This window comes from Myotis yumanensis, unplaced genomic scaffold (assembly GCF_028538775.1).
Source record: "Myotis yumanensis isolate MYYU_CA2020_CCGP unplaced genomic scaffold, mMyoYum1.0.hap1 SCAF_18, whole genome shotgun sequence".
NCBI lineage: Eukaryota > Metazoa > Chordata > Mammalia > Chiroptera > Vespertilionidae > Myotis > Myotis yumanensis.
In genome coordinates, this window is record NW_027223769.1 from 34,530,827 (window position 1) to 34,549,793 (window position 18,967).

Sequence of the window (18,967 nt, forward strand, 5' to 3'; positions counted from 1 at the left end):
GGGGGTGTCACTTCGAACTCATCTTTCACTGTGAGGTGTTTCCTTACTCTGAGAAAACAGTCTTTCTCCTCCCTTTATCTAATCCCATTTAAAACTAAGCCTTAGCCTGGCTGGCATGGCTCAGTGGTGAGCGTCGACCTATGAACCAGGAGGTCACAGTTCACTTCCTGATCAGGGCGCATGCCTGGGTTGTGGGCTTGATCCCCAGTCTGGGGCATATAGGAGGCAACCGATCAATGGTTCTTTCTCATCATTGATGTTTTTATCTCCTCGCTCTCCCTTCTGTTTTGAAATCAATAAAAATATATTTTAAAAGGAAAAAAAAAAAAGGCTAAACCTTAAAGAAGCAGACATAGGCCTTATTTTATCAGAGCCAGAAATCACAAGTGCTGATAGGTCTGTGGACAAGATGACTTAGTTTTGGCGGCTCCTGGGTTCCTATGGGACCCGCCCGCATATTCTGACTATGCTCTATTCTGTCGAGGTTCCTCTTTGGTAGATACCTTTATAGTTGTGGCTTCTAACTCTGGGAGCTATGTCTAGCTTAGAGGTGCTGCCCTAATCCTTTCCTCCTTTTCTCTGCTGCCTCTCCTCCTTTCCCTTCCCACACAGAGCAGCTCAGAGGCGGTGAGCCACCAAGACCTAGAGGTATTGCTCCACCTCTGTGTCTCAGAGAAGGAGGCAAGGGCTCTCCCTTCGGGAGGGAGAAAAGGATGGAGGGAGACTGGTATGGAGGCCTCAAGGACAGAGGTAGTTTTAAAAAAAAAACTACCGGTTTGGCTCAGTGGATAGAGTGTCAGCCCGTGGACTGAAGGGTCCCGGGTTCGATTCCAGTTAAGGGCACATAACTGGGTTGCAGGCTCGATCCCCAACCCTGGTCGGGGTGCGTGGGGGAGGCAACCGGTTGATGTGTCTCTTTCCATAGATGTTTCTGTCTCTCCCCGTCCCTCCCACTCTCTAAAAAATCAAGGGAAAATGTCCTCAGGTGAGGATTAACCAAACCAAACCTGTAGGCCCCCTGCTTCAGGAGAATGGGCCTGTGCGGGTTCTTTTTTCCCCTGGCTTCCTACGTCAATTGTTTCTCCCTCCTTGGGTGTGAGACGGAGAGAGACACACAGGATGTGTGACACTGTGAGGCTGGCAGGCAGAGAAGCTGCTGGGTGTTAACGTGGGCAGAGGCCCCTGGATCTCATCCAACCCACTCCTTCCCCCCTTCCCATGCAGTGGCATTCCAGTGCCCATTGGCAGATGGCGACTGCCCTTCACCCAGAGCTGATGCCTGAGGTTTCTTCCTCTTTTTCGGAACCACTCTGTGCTAATTGTTCCTGACTGGCAGCCCAGGCACGTCGGTTCCATTCTAACAAGGCGTGTAGGTAAAACTGATGTAGGCACCTTCTGCTTCTCTGCTTCATTGTTCCTGCGACCCGTGCTGTCATGATTACAGAACGTCCCCGGAGCAACCTCGGCTCGTCCCAGGAGGCAGACCGAGGAATCAGAGGCACCCTCTTTGTGTGGTATGACTTAATAAGAGGCCATTACGCGGCCTCACGGCCTCTGTTACGTTGGAGGAAGTTAACAAAGCATTGCAGGAATGTAAAACATACTTAATTTGAAGGCTAATAACAGGCTCTTGCTTTTGCTGCACTGAATCTGTGCTCCCAGCTCCCTCCCCATCTACCAGAGCAGCTAGATTGTGGCGAAGGCTGAGGCTCTTCAGACTGAGAGTTCTGCTCAGGCGAGATTGAGAATCGCTGGTGGTCATTACATCGTATTCTGTTGTACCGGGTAGTGTGGAGCGTTGGGATGAAACACAGGCTCTGTGGGAATCCTGAATAGCAAAACAGGACCTGGTCTGTCCGGTAGAGGAAGCAGCCTTGTAAAGCATCCAGTGTAGACCCTGTGGTTCAGACCCAGAGAATAGGAAAACAGAGGAAGCACTGCTCCTGTCTTAATAGATAACGGGTTTTATGACTAGGTCATGAGGGTTAAAAACAAAGTTCAGGGTGGGTTTCTTTAAACTTGCTTATGTTATCCTGAGTGGCAATAATTATGATTATTTTTAATGTTTTTATTGAGCCTGACCAGCGTGGCTCAGTGGTTGAGCGTCCACCTATGAACCAGGAGGTCATGGTTCGTTTCCTGGTTGGGGGACATGCCCAGGTTGCAGACTCAATCTTCACCGTGGGGTGTGCAGGAAGCAGCCAGTCAGTGATTCTCTCTCGTCATGATGTTTCTATCTCTCCCTCTCCCTTCCTCTTTGAAATCAATAAAAATATATTTTTATAAACGGTACAAAGTTTTTTAAAAAATGTTTTTATTGATCTTAGAGAAGGAGAGTCAGAGAGAAACATCGATTGGCTGCCCCCTGCACGCCTCCTGGGGAACAAGCCTGCAGTTGAATCAGTGACCAACTTCTTGGTGCATGGGACAGTGCTCAGCCAACTGAGCCACATGGGCTAGGGCCTGAGTGGCAGTATCCTAACAGCTCGAACTGTGCAAGGGAGAAAGCTCATCTGTGAGGAATCCTATTGCCAGCTCTGTTTGGATTATCTAGTTCAGTGATGGCGAACCTATGACATGCGTGTCGGAGGTGACACACGAACTCATTTTTTTGGTTGATTTTTCTTTGTTAAATGGCATTTAAATATATAAAATAAATATCAAAAATATGTCTTTGTTTTACTACGGTTGCAAATATCAAAAAATTTCTATATGTGACACGGCACCAGAGTTAAGTTAGGGTTTTTCAAAGTGCTGACACGCCGAGCTCAAAAGGTTTGCCATCACTGGTCTAGTTTGTGTCACTTCGTGCCCTCTCTAGCTGTGGCCCTGTCACCCACCTGGGCGGGGAGAAGGGGAGCATGAAATTCAAAGCAACCACGGCATCGGTGAAGAACAGGAAGGCTGATGTGACGACCTACTGAGGTGGCCGTGACCTGTTTATGTCTTTTTCGGGAGGAGGGACAGCTGGCTTTTTGCATTCAGGGGGTGGGGCGGGTGCGCGAGCTTTTGTCAGGAGCATCCTGGACTGCAAGTCAGGCCCTAACTAGAGGGGTGTCAGGCTCGTCCCTGGCATTTCTTTCACTCTCCGCCTCAGGGTCTTCCCTTCTGGCTGCCTTCTTTCCGCCCAAGAGAGACGCTTCCTTTGCCCAAGACATTTCCCCTGCTTCTTCCTGGGAACTTGGCCTGGTTCCACCTTCTGTAGAGGTGCCACAGTGGCTGTGAGCTTGGACCAGACATGCACTAGCTGGGTCACTTGAGCAAGGCCCTTAACCTCTGGGCCTTTTCCTCCTCGATGAATAACAGTGACACCAACTTCCTAGCGAGGGTGAGCTCACCTAGGTCGCTCCTCGGTGTGGTAGCTGGCACAGTGCTCAGTGGGTAGTAGCCATCCCATCAGCACTGTTAGGCCAGCCTCCCCGTGTGCAGGCGGGGGCCAGAGCTCCCGGTGGTGGTGCTTTGTGGCAGGTCTGTGCATCCTGCTGGCATTCCTCAGTTGTAGCGAGAACACTGACAGGACGAAGGGTCAGATCTGGTCGTCAGAGCTTCCACCAGCAGCTGGTTCTGTGCGCTTCCCTCTCAGCTAAATGTTAATTGCTCAGGCACACGCGGTTCCTTGGCTCTGGTGTCCTAGCCGTGGGTATATGGCTCAGCTGTCATCTTCAGCCCCTCCAGGAAAACAACAAGGAGACCTTTGTGTGATTCCCCAATGTCCTTGGGGGGGGGTCAGGGCTCCAGGCAGTCCTGCAGCCCTCTCAGGAGAAGCGAGGGTGTCCCTACAGGGTATTTTAGCCAATTTTTGGTGGCTACAGAATCAGCAGACGTGTTGAAAACTTGGATGAAAAAGAAAATTTAGGATGGAGATATCCCTCACTCGCTTCTACCAGGTAGACACTGGCTCCTGAGGTCACCAGGCACCGTAGGAGGGACCCTGCTTGGTGCACCACCCAGGTGTAGCCGCCACTAGTAAGCATGACCTGGGAGAGGTCAAGGTGAGTGGCTTCCCAGGTCCAGTAGAGAGGGAGGACAAACTACCAGCTGCAGCAGAGACCCTTGGAGGGCTCAGGGAGGACGTTCAATGCAGTGGGCGAGTGTGGGCTCTGGGGTCTGCCAGACCGGATCTAAGGTCTGGCTCTGCCTCTGAGAGATGCGACCAGCTGCCTGCTTGTGTGCGCGTCTCTGAAATGGTCCTGGACGGGCTGTTGGGAGGGTTCATCAGGATTATGCCTGTGAAGCACTTAAACGCGGAGTGGGGAACGGCGCTCAATGTAAACGTCCGTTATTGGTTCTACACAAGCCTCTGCGTGGTGCCCCAGGGGAGGTGGGTAAGAGAAAGAGGCGTGTGGGTGAGGGGCGGGAACTGAGGGTGGCGGGGGACTGAGAGGAGGGTCTCCTGGCTGGTGTCCTGGTCTGAGCCCAGAGCAGCCCTGTTGGCATCCTGAGGCCAGAGAGCCTCTCCCACAGGCGGACCCCGGTGTCTGAGACGCCTGGAAGGGCAGCAAATGGGTGGCAGGGACTGCTGGCCTGTGTGTGTGTAAGTTCGGACCAAGAGGAAGAAGGTGGTGACCATGTGGTGCTGGCTGGGCCAAATGGGGGAGCTCCAGTATAAATGGTGCTTAATGTGAATGTCAGTTGTTGGCTATACACAGGCCCCTTGAGCTCTTTTCAGGAGCATCCGAAACACTGGTGTGGGCTCTGCAGGGGCCAGGAAACCCAGTCGCTGGTGGCCTGTGCATTCTGTTCACCCAGAGTTTATTGAGCATGTGCATTGTGCCGGGTCCCGTCCCAGTTTAACAGAAGTCTTCCTATTCATGTGGGGTGCGGTCCCCAAACGGAAGGCTTCCTGGGGGAAGGGCTTTTCCTGCTCATTGCCCAGCGCGGTGAGCCCATCGGGTCCCGGCTGAGGAAGGCGCTGACACAGGGACGCCTGAGCCTCCTCATTGCCCCGAGTGTAATGAGTAGAATGCTGTTGGAGCAGGAACTAGGTGCAGACTGCGACGCAGAGTGTGAGCCAGGGACACGTTCCTCTCAGTCGGCAGCTAGTCATGATTGTAAAAATTTTATTCTCTTTAATAACAGTAATAATTCCACAAAAATTATACAAAGTACATTCAATACTCAGGGGTGGCGGGGACAGGAGGAGAGGAGGCCCGTTTGGCCTGGAAGCATCACCAGTCGACTCCAACAAAGGAAGCCCAGCTGGGCTGGGGGACACGGGGGTGGAGGTCCGATTGTAAAAAATAAATGTGGATTGGTTAAAAAAAAAAGAAAAGCCCCCGTCAGGAAGCAGGGCGAGCGTGCACGTTCCTGGGGCGGGCGGGAGGCCAGCGCATGCTGCTGCCGGGGGCTGGCTCAGGCGGGCTCTGAGTTGGTGGGGGGCAGGTTTTTATGCTTGAAATACTGCACAACTTGTTGGGGCAGCTCCGCCAGCACGGCTTTGGCCAAGGTTTCTTTTGCTGCCTGCGGAGTGGAGGGGGGTTGAGAGAGGAGAGAATAAGGGTTACTGAGCAGAAGTTGTGAGGGGCACTCTTCTCAGAGAGCTGCTCCCGAAGGCGTCCCTGGACAGATGGGCTGGGGCCAGGGCTGTCTAAACTGGCGTCCCTCATCCCTGGCCCTGCCTGAAGTCCCACTGTTAGTAGTACCTTCGAGTTACCTGTAACTCTTTTATTTTTTAATATATTTTTGTTGATCTCAGAGAGGAAGGGAGAAATAGAAACATCTATGATGAGAAAGAATCATTGATCAGCTGCCTCCTGCAAGACTCCCACTGGGGATCGAGCCCACAACCTGGTCATGTGCCCTGATGGGGAATTGAACCGTGACCTCTTGTTTCATAGGTTGATGCTCAACCACTGAGCTACACCGGCCGGACTAAGTGTACCTTGAGCACTTGGGGTGCCTGGGAGTAACATTTTAGAAAGAATTTGTCTGTGGGGGGCTTTTTGGGTCAAGAGCCCTTGGGAGGCAAGCTGCTGCACAGCCTACTCGTGTGGCAAACACGTCCCCCAGCACCTTGGCTGGTATCAGTGGGCCGTGACTGGTTCACTGCTGAACACCCAGGCCAGGCACCGGGGGTGCTCGGTCACTGTGGGCGAGCATGAGTGATAGCCAGTGCCTGGCATTTGTCCTCAGACGGCTAATGCTCCAGAGAAGGAACTGAACCGTCTCAGGCAAACCCAGAGGATACTGGGCAGAGATGTGAGACCACCGGGTACAACACAGAGTGGTCAGTTCTTTTGTTGTTAATGCTCACCCGAGGATATTCTGTTAATATTTAGAGTGGAAGGGAGGGGGAGAGGCAGAGAGAGAAACATCGATGTGAGAGTGACACATTGATTGGCTGCCTCCCGCACAAGCTCTGGGCGGGGGTAGGGGGGTTCGGGGGGGGGGGTACATGCCCTTGACGGGAATTGAACCCCCGACCTTCAGTTTGAGGGCCGATGCTCTATCCACTGAGCCAAACCGGCTAGGGCAAGAGCAGTTGGGACTTGCTGAGCCAGAGCACGTGGAGGAAAGGGCGGGGGGCGTCCTTATAGCTGAGAGAACTGAGGCCCAAAGAGGTCAAGGACTTGTCCAAGGCCACACAGTGCGCCTCTGGTCAGATAAAAGTTAGGCCCAGGCTGGCAGTACAGGGGTGGCATCTGAGAGGCTCCTCATGGGCCCAGCTACAGCCTCCCGTGGGCCGACCTGGGGTCACCTGCGCTTGGCACAGTCCCTCCAGGAGCCAGTCCTCCCTGCAGAGGCCGAGGGAGAGGAGCCGTCCTGAGAGGGGCCTGGTTCCCATCTTGGACGTGAGGCGGCCGGGCCAGGTGTACGAGGAAAGCCTCTCACTCTAGGCCTTTGCTCTCGCCCCTCTGTCTCCTGAAATCTGCCTCATGCGGGTAACTGACTTCTGGTCAGTTAGAGGGCAGGTCCTCTGAAGCCAGTGTTCACAGTATCACATGGTCTTGTCCAGGGCAGGGCCTGACATGGCACCTGGCACTTAGTAGGCCTGCAGGAAGTGCTCAGCCAATGGAGCTGAGGATGGAGGAGCCTAGGACTGGGCAGACAATCCCAAGCTTCATCCTTGGTTTTTATGGCTCCTGGGGCCCAGTGACGCTCCTCCCCAGCCTGGCCCCCACTCACGTTGCGGAACTCTCGGAAGGGCACGAACTGCACGATGTCGCGGGCCGCCTCCTCCCCCGTGTGGGAGCGCAGCCTGCGGCTGTCCCCGTCCAGGAACTCCATGGCAGCGAAGTCGGCGTTGCCCACGCCCACGATGATGATGGACATGGGCAGCTTGGAAGCCTGCACCACAGCGTGCCGCGTCTCCTCCATGTCACTGATGACGCCGTCCGTGATGATGAGGAGGATGAAGTATTGCTATGGGGAGGTCAGTGGTCACTCAACAGGGCCCTGAGGCCCCTTCCCCCTCCCATCCCATCCCCACCCTTCACAGCCCTCTGACCCATGGGAGGAAGTGACTCCCCAGCTGTAGCCGGGTCCCAGCCACCTCCAGTCCCGAGGCCCCTGCAGCCCTCTTGTCTGTTTAAAGCCCGGCCAGGTCTCAGCCCGAGACTTCGTTTTCAACTCGGCTCTGTCCTTGGCACCCTCTGGCCCCTTTCTGGGGGAACTCCGTTTTCCCCATCCATAAATAGGAGAGCCCTCGTAGCTGCCTAATCTCTGCTTAGAGCTTTTGCCTTTTACGCTGACCCTTCCGCTTCTCAGGAGAGGAAGTTGGGGCCCAGACCAGTCAAGGTCGTGGACGGCAGGCCCAAGTCAGCCCCCAGGTCAGCATTTGGCCACCTTCACACCCGTTTGCTCCCTGAGGGACGTACAGGGGATACAAGTTCAGCCCCTAGGATGCCTTGCTCTCCTGCTTATCCCCCAAGCACAAACTGTGGAAGGAAGGAGGGGGTGAGTCACATGGAGGCATGAACCCCACGATCCTAATCCCAGTCCTGGCAGCAGTAGCCTGGCTCCTGTACTGTGCCTTTAAGAGATCAAACCCTTGACTGGGGACACCTGTTGCTATGGAGATGGTGGCCTGAACCCCTGCAGTGGAGGGCTGCTGCTGCCAGGCCCCCACCCCAGCAACCCATCCCTAAGTCAGGTGCTTCCATCCCACCAGAAATATTCCTGGGCACCCAGCTGTCAAGAAGACAGGAACTGAGAGGCCTGGCAATGAGGCCTCCCATCCTCCACCCCTCGCGGTCCTATTGGCTCCCCGTGCAGTCAGCCACACGTCTGCACTGGGAGGACTGGGGCTCGCAGGCCTGAGCCTCCCTCAGCCCTGTCCTGGGAGGTGGGCACGGACAGGGCCTGAGCTGCTGCAGGGCGGTGGGCACCAACTATCTGGGTGAGGAAGTCCCTGTGAACACGGCCTGCGCAGGCCCTCCCTGGCACCTTCCCGCTGCAAGTCTCCTTTTAGAGAAGATGCACCGAGTGAGGTTAAGTGACTCCAGGCCTCCCAGCCAGTCTCAATTCTGAACCAAGCCTAGCTGACTCCAAAGTTGGGGTTCTTCCCACAGCGCCCTCCTTTGCCTGCATTGTCTCTCCAGGAGTGGGGCCTGCACCCTCTCACCCAGCACCCTAGGGTCAGGAGGCCAGAATGTCCAACATAGCAGCCCAGGGCGAGGTCCAGAGCCGTGGCACTGGACTTTCACCTGCTCCTGGGTGCCAACCAGCTCGTCACAATGCCCACACTCACGTTTGTCCTCAGCTTGGGGTCACCAGCCTTGGCGATGGAAGTCCTGGGCTCCTTGCCCATCATGGGCAGAGCCCAGGTTGTCCAGGAGCCTCTGGGGTTCATTACAACCCCAGGGGTCCACGCCCCCCCCCCCCCCCCCCCCGCCCCAAGATAGCTCAGAAGGGACCTGGGAGGGGCTGTGGACGGGGAGAATGAAGGGCAGAGTCGGGCAGTAGGAGGGGGGAAGGGGCTCTGCTGTCCCCACAGACAGTCCTGGTCTGCGCTACCCCAAGTGTCCCACCTCCATGGGAGCCTTTCCTGGTTTACTTCCGCCTGGCACACCCTTCCCAGCCTCAGCTCCCAAACCCACCTGAGGGTCTCCCCCTCCGTCCCAAGCAGATGTGAAGGCCTCCCAGCCCTGAGCTCTTTCCACTGCAGCGTTGCCCATGGGGCTCCTCCTTGGGGCACCCCTCCCTCCCCCACACCCTGAACAATCCTCAGGATAGCCCCCTGTACCCTCTTCTCCACCTCACAGGCCATCTCACCTGTCTGTGCTCCAGAAACATAGCCCTTCACTGTCAGGTTGAACCCCAAACCCAAACTCCCAGCACCCTTCAGGGACCGCCTTGCATCCTCTGCCTTTGCCGGAGGTTCTTTGAGTTTCTAGGACAGTAACCAGCCACCAACCCACTTAACGTTGTGATGTGATTGATAAGAAACTGACCTGACCACACAGTTCTGGTCAGTCTGCACTCCCTGGCTTATTTCTGAGAAGTGAGTTTGCCGAGGGCCCTGGGGTGGGAGTGGAAGGGGGGATATTCCCAGGGTCCAGGCTGCTTCCCAGGTCCCCTCCACGGGAACACCAGACACCTAGGAGGCCAACCAGGATGGGCCATGGACAAGATGGCCCGAGTCTTATGTGCCAGAGCAGAGGGGAAAATGAAGGCCCCATGGTAGGAGTCCCTTGGCCCCACCAGAACCTAACACCCTTCAGCGGCTCCCCCCTGCCCTCAAGGGCAGATTCAGATTCCTCACTACCTTCCACAGCCCTGTGGGAGCTGGCTCAGCCCTCTTCCACCACAGTCTCCTTCAGTTATGCCCACACACCATGCCTCCAGGCTTTGCACATGCTGTTCCCTCCGCCTGAGGTGCTCCACATGCACGTGCACACACACAACTCGAGGCTAACTCTCAAGCATCCTCCAAGTCTCAGCCTGGACATCACTTTTCCAAGAAGCCTTCCTGCGCCCTCTGGGTCGGGTGCTACCTTTATGACTCTACTTCTGTCACCGCAGGTTTAATCGCCTTACATCTCGGTTGCTGCTTTCTGGCCCAGCCCCCCACTAGACTGCAGGCTCTGGGAGGACAGAGGCCATGTCTTGCGTATCACAGTCCCGCCACCCCCACCCCCCCCCACCCCCCCGCTCCCCGTACTACACAGAAATATTCTCAGTAAAGACGGGTTGTGTGGCCCAGCCGGTGTGGCTGACCATCGACCTATGAACCAGGAGGTCATGGTTCAAATTACGGTCAGAGCACATGCCCAGGTTGTGGGCTCGATCCCCAGTGGGCGTGCAGGAGGCAGCTGATAAATGATTTTCTCATCATCAATGTTTCTCTCCCCCTCTCTGAAATCAATAAAAATATATTTAAAAACAAAAGATGTGTTGTGTGAATGAATGGAGTACAGCTCTGCCTAGAGGGACGCTTCCTACCACCTGCTCTCTTTCCTGTGCGTGGGTGTGCATGCGTGTGTCTGGGAACAGGGAGGGTGAAGCCACACCAAGTATTCCCCCCAAAGCGGCTGTATAAAAGCATCAGTTAATGCACCGATTGTTTTCTTTTGCCTCGGGCCTAAATGTGCTCGGCATCACCAAATGCTGGCCCAAGAGACGGCCCCCAGAAGACGCAGCCACCCACACTCCGAGCGCTCATTGTGCGTGGGGCACTGTGCTGAGCAATGTGCATGCTCATCTGGCTGAATCCTCCCCATGCTGCTATCAGGCAGGTGCTGTGCCATCGCCTGCAGTGTTCAGGTGAGCAAACAGCTCCAAGAGCTTAAGCAACCTGCTGCGGGTCACACAGCCATGATGTGGGGGCGCTGGAGTATAAACAGGATTTGGGGGGCTCCCAGAGCTTGGGACTGCAGGAAATGGACCTCTGTGATCCACCTTCACATGGCTGGCTTTTGAGGGAATTTGCTGAATTTCCCGAGGGCAGACAGAATGGAGGGAGGAGGGAAGAGGAACCAAGAACTGCCTGTGGGCCAGCATCATTGTGGAAACCCCGGGGCGTCTGCCTCAGCTAGAGGGGGGAGGTGGAGGCAGCCAGAAAGGCCTCAGCCCAATTTTTCTTTTTTTAATGGCCCAGTGGGAGACAGCAAGACCTAGGCCGATGTGTGAGGAGACGGGTGACCCCATAGTACTCAGCCAATGAGGAACCGGAGGAGGGGCTAAATTAATAGGCTATGCTCGCTGCACCAGGTGTGCCTATACAATGGGACGGACGCCCCGTCTCGAGAGGGTATTAAAGGTCTCATTTTTGCCATACTGTTCCGAGTCCCTCATTTGAATTCAGACAGGTGAGCCATTTCTCACAGGGCTGAACCATAGGACAGCCCACCGCCCCCATATTTTGTGCAAGGTGAGACGGGACCCAGGACTGGCAAGAAGTAGAGACCTATTAGTAGCCATTCTTGGTGTAAGAGGAGCCAATGGAGACGCCCTGCCCTTCTCCTGCAGCCCAGAGATGGATGGAGACGCCCGAGCTGGGGTGGGCAACAGGAGGGAGCTGGCTCCCAAGGGAGGACCAGGTCACCCTAAAGTGGCTGGAGTGCTGGGAGGATTAGGACTGGTCAGGATGCAGACCTGCTCAGGGAAGGGGCCAGTTCTCCCCTCAGCAGTTCCCCAGAACACACAGGCACCTTCCTGCACCCCCCCCCCCCCCCCCCCCGCCCCCGCAGACCTAGGATCCAGAGGATCCAGCCAGTGGTAGGGGCCCCACCTCCACCTCAGTCCTAGCAGCTCTCAGCAGGTGAAAGGGCCCTGGAGGGCTGCTGGCTTCCTTCCTACTCCCCCTCCTGGTTTTTCCCTTAAACAAGAACTCGGGTCTTTTTTCCATTCCTTTGAAAGCTGGCTCAGGCGGATAATAGCTGGGCAGGACAATGGCCTGGCTGGCTGCAGGCATCCAAACAATTCCAGCCCAGAGCCCCAGGAATTTTATGAAAAGCCACTCCCAGGCCAGTCCCAGACACTGTCCCATTCAGGTTGCCCCAGATGCTCCCAGCACCCCCGCAGCTTTCCCTCTCCCATTTCAGAAAGGAAACAGGCTCAGAGCTGGGGAGGGGCTTGTCTCAGGCCCCTACTCACCGTGGCCGTCTGCTGCTGTGTGGCCTGGGCCGCAAACCGGGCCACGTGGTTGACGATGGGAGAGAAATTGGTGGGACCGTAGAAGCGGATGTGGGGCAGGCAAGCCGAGTATGCCTGGGCGATGCCGTCCACGCCTGCCTCGGAGACGAGAGTCTAGGTCAGCCTGGTGCTCCCTCAACCCGCGCCTTCTCTCATCCCAATTGCTCACCCGAATGCCCCCACTGGAAGCTCCTGGAGGGCAGGGCAGGGCCGGGCGGTATAAAGAGCCCCGAATGTGGAGTCAGACGGACCTGAGTTCAAATCTTACCTTTGCACCTTCTTAGCTGTGGGACCTGCAGCAAGTTTAGTCTTTCTGAGCCCGTTTCCCGTTCATGAGACTGATAATCTACCTTCGGGCAGTTGGCGGGAGGGGGTGCAGCAGGCTTGGAAAAGCCTGCGATGACACGTCGGGGCCACGGGGAGCCATCAGGAAGTCCGTTTGGGACACGCTGTGGCTTTTGCTCGGGCTTGCTGGGGGGACTGAGCTGCTGCCCCCGGCCCTGCACGCAGTAGGTGCTCTGTAAACAGCCACCATTCTGAGCCCGAGGATATCCTGCCCGCCCTGTGGTCCTCTCTAGAAGGTCTCTGGCCAGCAGTGAGGGTGACTAACAGGCACTTGGACAAAGTATCTCTGGAGACCCGCCCCAAACCAGACAGACCCCAGAAGGAGTGCAGGGTCAACTTGTGGCTTCTGAGTCTCAGCGTCGTCCCCAAGTTGGGGACTTGATGCCTTTCCCTTCCAAGTACAAACCAGGCCAGCTTTGGGGCTCCCCCAGGAAGGGGGTGCCCCACCCAGGCCAAATCCTAGGCTGAAAGTCCCATGATAGCAGGACCACCCTCTTCCATACCCACCCGGAGCTTCCCTTCCTCCTCCAGTACTTTCCTGACTGACTCTGAGGCTCAGAAATCCTCTGAGGCCTTGGGGTACGGGGCTGAGCACAGACTGCCCGCCCACTGCCTGCCCAGGCAACCTTCAACCCTTGGGTGCCTAGGCTCTCTGTGAAAGGCGGAGTGGGGCAGGGCCAGGCCTTCCCAGCCAGAGCTGGCAGGAGGTGAGAGGCCGGGTTGTATTCTCCACCCTTACCCCCTCCTGGTTTACCCAGGGCTTCCGGTCAGCGCTCTCCTGAATTCTCACCTGACCACAGTGATGTGAGCTAAGCAGGTATCACATCTCCTAGGGCAGGTGAGAAGCCAAAGGCTCAGAGGTGCAGGGATCTCTCCGAGGTCACACAGCCAGGAAAGGGCAGCAGCTACTCTTGAACCCAGGACCGCCCGACTCCAACCTGCAACTCCAGCCCCCATCTTGCTCGTGTTGAGAAAGCCGGAGGGGGAGGGGAGAGGAGGAAGGTACGGAAGCCTGTAGGCCTGTACTCCGCCCTCCCTCCGCCCAGGAAGGTGGCCCAGTGCAAACCCCGGGCAGGTGTGGGGAGGCTTGACGCTCACCTGAGCAGAAGGGGTTGGTGGGGTTGAAGTTGATGGCAAACTCATGGGAGACCTGAAATGCAGAGAAGATGCTCAGCTGGCGGCCTCCTGGCCCCAAACCTGGTCCCAGGCCACCCCCCTGCTGCGCCCAGACTCCCTCTGGCTCTTTACTGCTCCCCTCCCCGAGGTCAGGGCTACTGATGCCCCCACATCTGCTTAACCTACATTGCTGGGTCTGAGCCACACATGGAGAAGCCCCCCGAGACCCCTCCACCTCACCCCAATCTGTCGTCAGGATTAGGGCCGCCTGAGTGGGGAGAGGTGCCTCTGAGGCGGTGGGCCTAGGAGCGCTCGGAACGCCCCTTCATCACCAGCTCTCGCGTGCGCTGGGGCCAGAACCAGAGTTCCCCTGCGTCACAGGCTGCCCGGCACACCCTGTCGCCATTGCACCCTGAACACGCATGGACCAGAACTAGACCCCATCAGGGCTGCAGGTGGGACTGGGTGGCTGCAGAACCCCGGGCCTCAGGAGAGCCCAGAGCTCAGAGGGGGTCCCCCCACTCTCCCTCCTCCAGCCGGTTCAAACTCCCCACTCAACCCCCTCCCGTACCGTGTGCCACGCCCCGTGTTCCTGCTTCGCAATCACCCCCTCGCTCCTTCCTCGCATCGCCCAGTGGGGAAAGGCCAGTTATTACCCCATTTTTTAGATGATGAAACAGACGCCCATGCTCTCCCGTCTCCGGAAGGCCAGGCTGCCTCCTGCGCTCACTTTGCATTAACCCACGGACCTCAGCAGGTGCTCCTGCTTTGCGTTGAGGGTTTTAATTAGGACGGTGAAGAGTCAGGCCCAGGGGGAGCTCCCGTCTGGGCACAGACCACCCCAGACACACGCGTTAGCTCCTGACACCACAGTGGAGGCGCTGGGAGGCCAACGCCCCCACTTCACAAACCAACACACTGAGGCCCGGAGAGGGGAAGCCAGGAGCCAAGGCTACGGGGCGGAACAGGCCAGAGACACAGGCCCCTCACGCCTCGAGATGGGGTTGGACGCCAGCCCTTGGGGAGCCCTCCTGCGCCAAGAGGGGAGGGTGGGCAGGAGGCCCAAGGAGACCCCTCCCTGTTCTTGGGGTGCGGGGTTCTGTTCTGTGCTCCTTCAGCCCTAAGTGCCTGGCACGGAGCCAGTCCCCGGATGTCCCTCTTGGGCCCTGGCCCTGCCCAGGTCCCCATTCCTCTGTCCCCAGTCTGGGCTCCAGGTGTAGGGCCCCCCCCCCAGGTCCTTGTTGCCATGGCAACTTCATGAGCCTCTACAGTGATCTGGAGGGGGGCTTGCATGGAGGGGGCTGAGAGAGGAAAACGGTTGCCAGGGAAACAGGTCTCCCTTGGGCCCACGATTTCCTACAAAATCAGATTTTAGGAGATTTTAGAGACCAAGGGGGAAAAGTCCCCGCTGATAGGGGTGGACTGATATTTACCTTTCTCGGCCTCCCAACCTCTTCATCCCCCACTCCTTTCCCCTCTTTGGGGGAGGGTGGGGCCTGGGGTCAAGTGGGTGGGGCTGTGGGAGGTCAGCCTCCACCTCGGGCCTCTCAGGTTACCTCCGGCAGCTGCTCCATTTCCCAGGTGGCAACACTGAGGCTCAGAGAGGGCCAGGGATGCCTGGGTCACATGAGTGAGCCACAGCGGGGCCAGGAACAGGCCTGGGGGACAGGTGTCCGCGCTGCCCGTGCACAGCCCCTCCCACACGTGTTGCCCTGGTTTGCCTGAAAAACGCCGGTAAACAACCAGCTGCCCGCAGGCCACACCAAGCCGATTAGGGGCCCCTGGGGACCGGCTGGGCACAGGTCTTTGTCCTGGGGCTCCCCGTGGCCCGTGACAACCAATGGTCCCCGTTCACCTCACCTGGCCCTCTGCTCCGTGAGTTACTTAAGACACCGCTCCCTGTGGCCCTGGCAGAGGCGGGACTGGAGAGGGAGGCTCAGGTGGTAGAGGGCGCCGACCTCAGAGATGCCCTCCCTAAGCCTCCGTTTCCCCACCCAGGCCTTCCTTCTGCCCCATCTCTCCCTTCATCTAACTCTGGCTCCTTTCGAAGGTCCAAGCCCTCAGCCCCTGCCCTGGCCAGGGAGGAACGGAGACCCCGGGGCAGGGAGCCAGTCCTCCTAGCTCCTGCCAGCTTCCCACCCTCAGAACCAACACCGCTGCCTACGCAGGCCCCTGGGCCCCAAATTCACTGTCAACAAACACACACCCCAAGTGCATGCCGGGAGCAGGCGCACAGGGAGGAGGAAGCCAGCGCCCCCTCCCCCCCGGCATTGAGCCCACACAGACTGAGTGACCACAGTTCCCTGAGGACAGTGCCCCGCAGGGAGGAGGGCCCATGTCACAGAAGGCCTGGCGATGGGGTAAGGGTTGCTCTCTCCCTGAGAAGCGCTGTGGGAAGTGAGTGAAAAGGGACAACAGGCTGGGGAAGGCCCCATGCAAAGGCCCTGGGGTGGGAAGGAAGGAAAGAGGCTCCTGTGGCAGGAGCAAGGCCAGTTAGAATGAGAGGGAGGGGGTGCCAGGAGCGGTCAGGCCCGGCAGGGAGGATGGGACAGAGTTCTCCGTCCTCTCCCCGCCTGGTTCCGTGGTTCCGGCCTCCCTCCGGGCACCGCTGGGGCACTCCAGCCTGGCCAAGAGTGGCCCTGTGACATTTTCAAGGCGGCTTTTGCGCAAGAGAACATCTCACGGAGCCGGTTCTCTGAAAGCTGGCTGGTGTCCTAGCAACAGGCTCCTGCTGGGCCTGCCAGCAACCAGCCCTCCCTGCCCCCTCTCCCCACGGCACCAGCACCGTTTTGGTCCTGCAGGACCCTGCCCCGGAGCCACTCTCTGAAGTTCCAGGTGAAAACCATCCTCCCTGGGGAGGGTGGGAAGCGAACGCTCATTCTGGAGAGGGCATGCGCCACAAGCAACGTGGACAGGCGGGCGCACTGGCTGGGACAGACACGCAGGTGTAGGAGCCCCTGTGCGCACCCCCCCAGGCCTCTCATCGGAGGGGCTGCAGCTTCTGAGAATCAACCTCAGGGTCCATCTGCCCGGTTGGAATCAAGGCCCCTGTTGCAAATGGGACCTTGGGCAGGTCACTTGAATCTCTGTTCTTTCACCTGTAACATGGCCATCGTCCCTTCTCTGCATCCCTCCATCCGGCCCACCCTCACCCCAGCCAGTCCCGGCTCAGCAGCCAGCGTGGGCCTTCAAAACTGCCAACTGGATTGTAACCCTCCACGTGGACCCCGCAGCAGCCCCCACTGCTCTTTAATATGCGTTTGAGGCCCTGCAGGGCTTGCCCCCCACCCTCTAGCCTCCTCTCTCTCCGTCCTGCCCATCTTCCACAGACAGTCCATCACGCCCACCTTCCCTCTGTTCCTCCAACTGGCCTGCTTCCTCTGCCGCCCAGACTTTGACAGGCTGTTCTCTCTGCCACGCTCCCTGCCCCAGCACCACCCCCAGTCACTCCGAGAATCCCTACTTTCCCTTCCCCTCTTGGCTTAGACCACGCCTCCTCCAGGAAGCCTTCCTTGATATTCCCAGGCGGGGTTGGGGCCCTCCTCTAGCCTATGCTGTCCCATCTCCGCACTCATGACCCTGCCTGTCTTTAGGGTTTCCAGACAGAACACAGATGCCCAGTTAAATTTGAATCTCAGATAAACAATGGATATTTTCGTATAAGCGTTTCCCAGACAATATTTAGGACATGGTTATACTAAAAAAAAACCTTGTTAATCTGAAATTCAATGGGTGTCTTGTGTTTTTATTTGCTAAGTCTGGTATCTTCCTCATTTCCCCCCTGAGTTGGGTACCAGGGGGGGCAGACAGCATCCCTGTCCTGCTCCGTGGGAGGCTCAGGATGAGAAAGGAGCGTGGGTTTGGGGGCAACTCAAAGGCAGGGCAGCTGGGCCGAGCGCCAGACCTTTCCGAAGCAGATCTTGGGAAGATACACTCACATCCCATCTCGGCCAAGAGTCCGGCTTCACTCACCTTCCAGTCTGGGGGTAACTGGGCCCCGAACCCTAGGGCGGGAAACATCTTATCACTGATAAGAGAGAGAGAAAAAATCACTGTGAGACCCTGAACGGCGGCTGCACCCACTGCAACTCAACTCGCCCTTCCCACGCCCCTCCCCAGGGCTGGGCCCTCTGTCTTGCACTCACAGAGAAAGCTCACCCCCTCTAGCCAAGCTCTGTTCAAAGGACCCTCGAGCGCAGACGTGCCTCTGGGTGGCTTGACCCCATCTACACTGTGGCAGACACAGAGCGTCTCACCCATGGGCCTGCATGCAGCTTCTATCAGTGATGGCGAACCTATGACACGCGTGTCAGAGGTGACACGCGAACTCATTTTTTTGGTTGATTTTTCTTTGTTAAATGGCGTTTAAATATATAAAATAAATATCAAAAAATGTAAGTCTTTGTTTTACGATGGTTGCAAAGATCAAAAAATTTCTCTATGTGACACGGCACCAGAGTTAAGTTAGGGTTTTTCAAAATGCTGACACGCCGAGCTCGAAAGGTTCGCCGTCACTGTTCTAGATCCTTCTCACACCGGGCCCTCATGCAGCCGCTAAACCAGGCTCGATGGAAGTGAAAGGCACTGGCTCACTCAGCCTTCCTTCATGGCTGGGAAAGTCCTCCCCAGAGGAGAACACTGGTTGGCGGTCAAGGCCCTGGCGCTCAGCCTCATCTCCTTCCACCTGCCCTCCCTCACACCCTGTCCCCCCAGCTCTGGCCACTGACCCCTGGCCACTCCACCTTCAATCCTGTGCACCCACTCCTGGAACACCTCTCCTCCCTCTGTTCCCCATGGCGAACTCCTCCTCATCCGCTAAGGCCCAATTCAAATGGCCCCTTCTCTCTGGGGGTTTCCCCGATACCCGGGGCTCCCTCTCTCTCTCTGGTGCTCCCCGTAGCTCCTGCCTCACTTGTAAACTGGTCTGTGGAAACCCCAGTGATTTCTCCCCCATCTTCGCGCTCAGGTAGAAACTCCCCGAGGCGGGGGCCATGTCTCAGCTGCGTGGGCTGGAGCCGAGCGGACGTGCGGAGTCCCTCCCCTGCTCACCTGTCGTAGTCCTGAATGATCTGCCCCACGGCCCAGATGGCCGACAGGTATTCGTTGCTGCCCATGGGGTTGATGTAGTGCAGAGAGGAGGGGTCGAGGGGGTTCCCGTTGGAGGCTGTGAAGTCTATCCCGACCTGCAGGGTGGGCAGGAGACACCCCCCGTGTAAGCAGGGACCCCAGCTCCCCTTCTCACCCACGGGGAGCAGAGAGGCTGACGGGACACAGGGAGCCCGCTCCCCTCCCATAAGGCGGTCTGACACCTGTGTCACTCCTCTGGCTCTCACACCAGCCGTGGCTCACAGTGGCCTGAGCATAAAGTCTATTATCCAGATGGGGTGCAAAGCCAACTTAGAGCCCAAATTCCTTCCCCTTCACCCTCCCA

General features: G+C 57.4%; 1 protein-coding gene across 1 annotated transcript in view; it reads right to left on the bottom strand.

Moving 5' to 3' along the window:
- Positions 1–5,040: 5,040 nt before the first annotated feature.
- The window catches only part of CPNE2 (copine 2), a 38,026-nt gene continuing 24,099 nt past the window's right edge, over positions 5,041–18,967 (bottom strand). Inside the window, exons 11-16 of the mRNA XM_070398963.1 lie at positions 18,586–18,719; positions 17,509–17,563; positions 13,519–13,570; positions 12,037–12,170; positions 7,126–7,362; positions 5,041–5,460 (exon numbers count right to left, since the gene is read on the bottom strand). Coding sequence (XP_070255064.1) covers positions 5,353–5,460; positions 7,126–7,362; positions 12,037–12,170; positions 13,519–13,570; positions 17,509–17,563; positions 18,586–18,719 — 720 coding nt within the window. The 3' untranslated portion in view covers positions 5,041–5,352. The remainder of the gene's footprint in view (positions 5,461–7,125; positions 7,363–12,036; positions 12,171–13,518; positions 13,571–17,508; positions 17,564–18,585; positions 18,720–18,967) is intronic.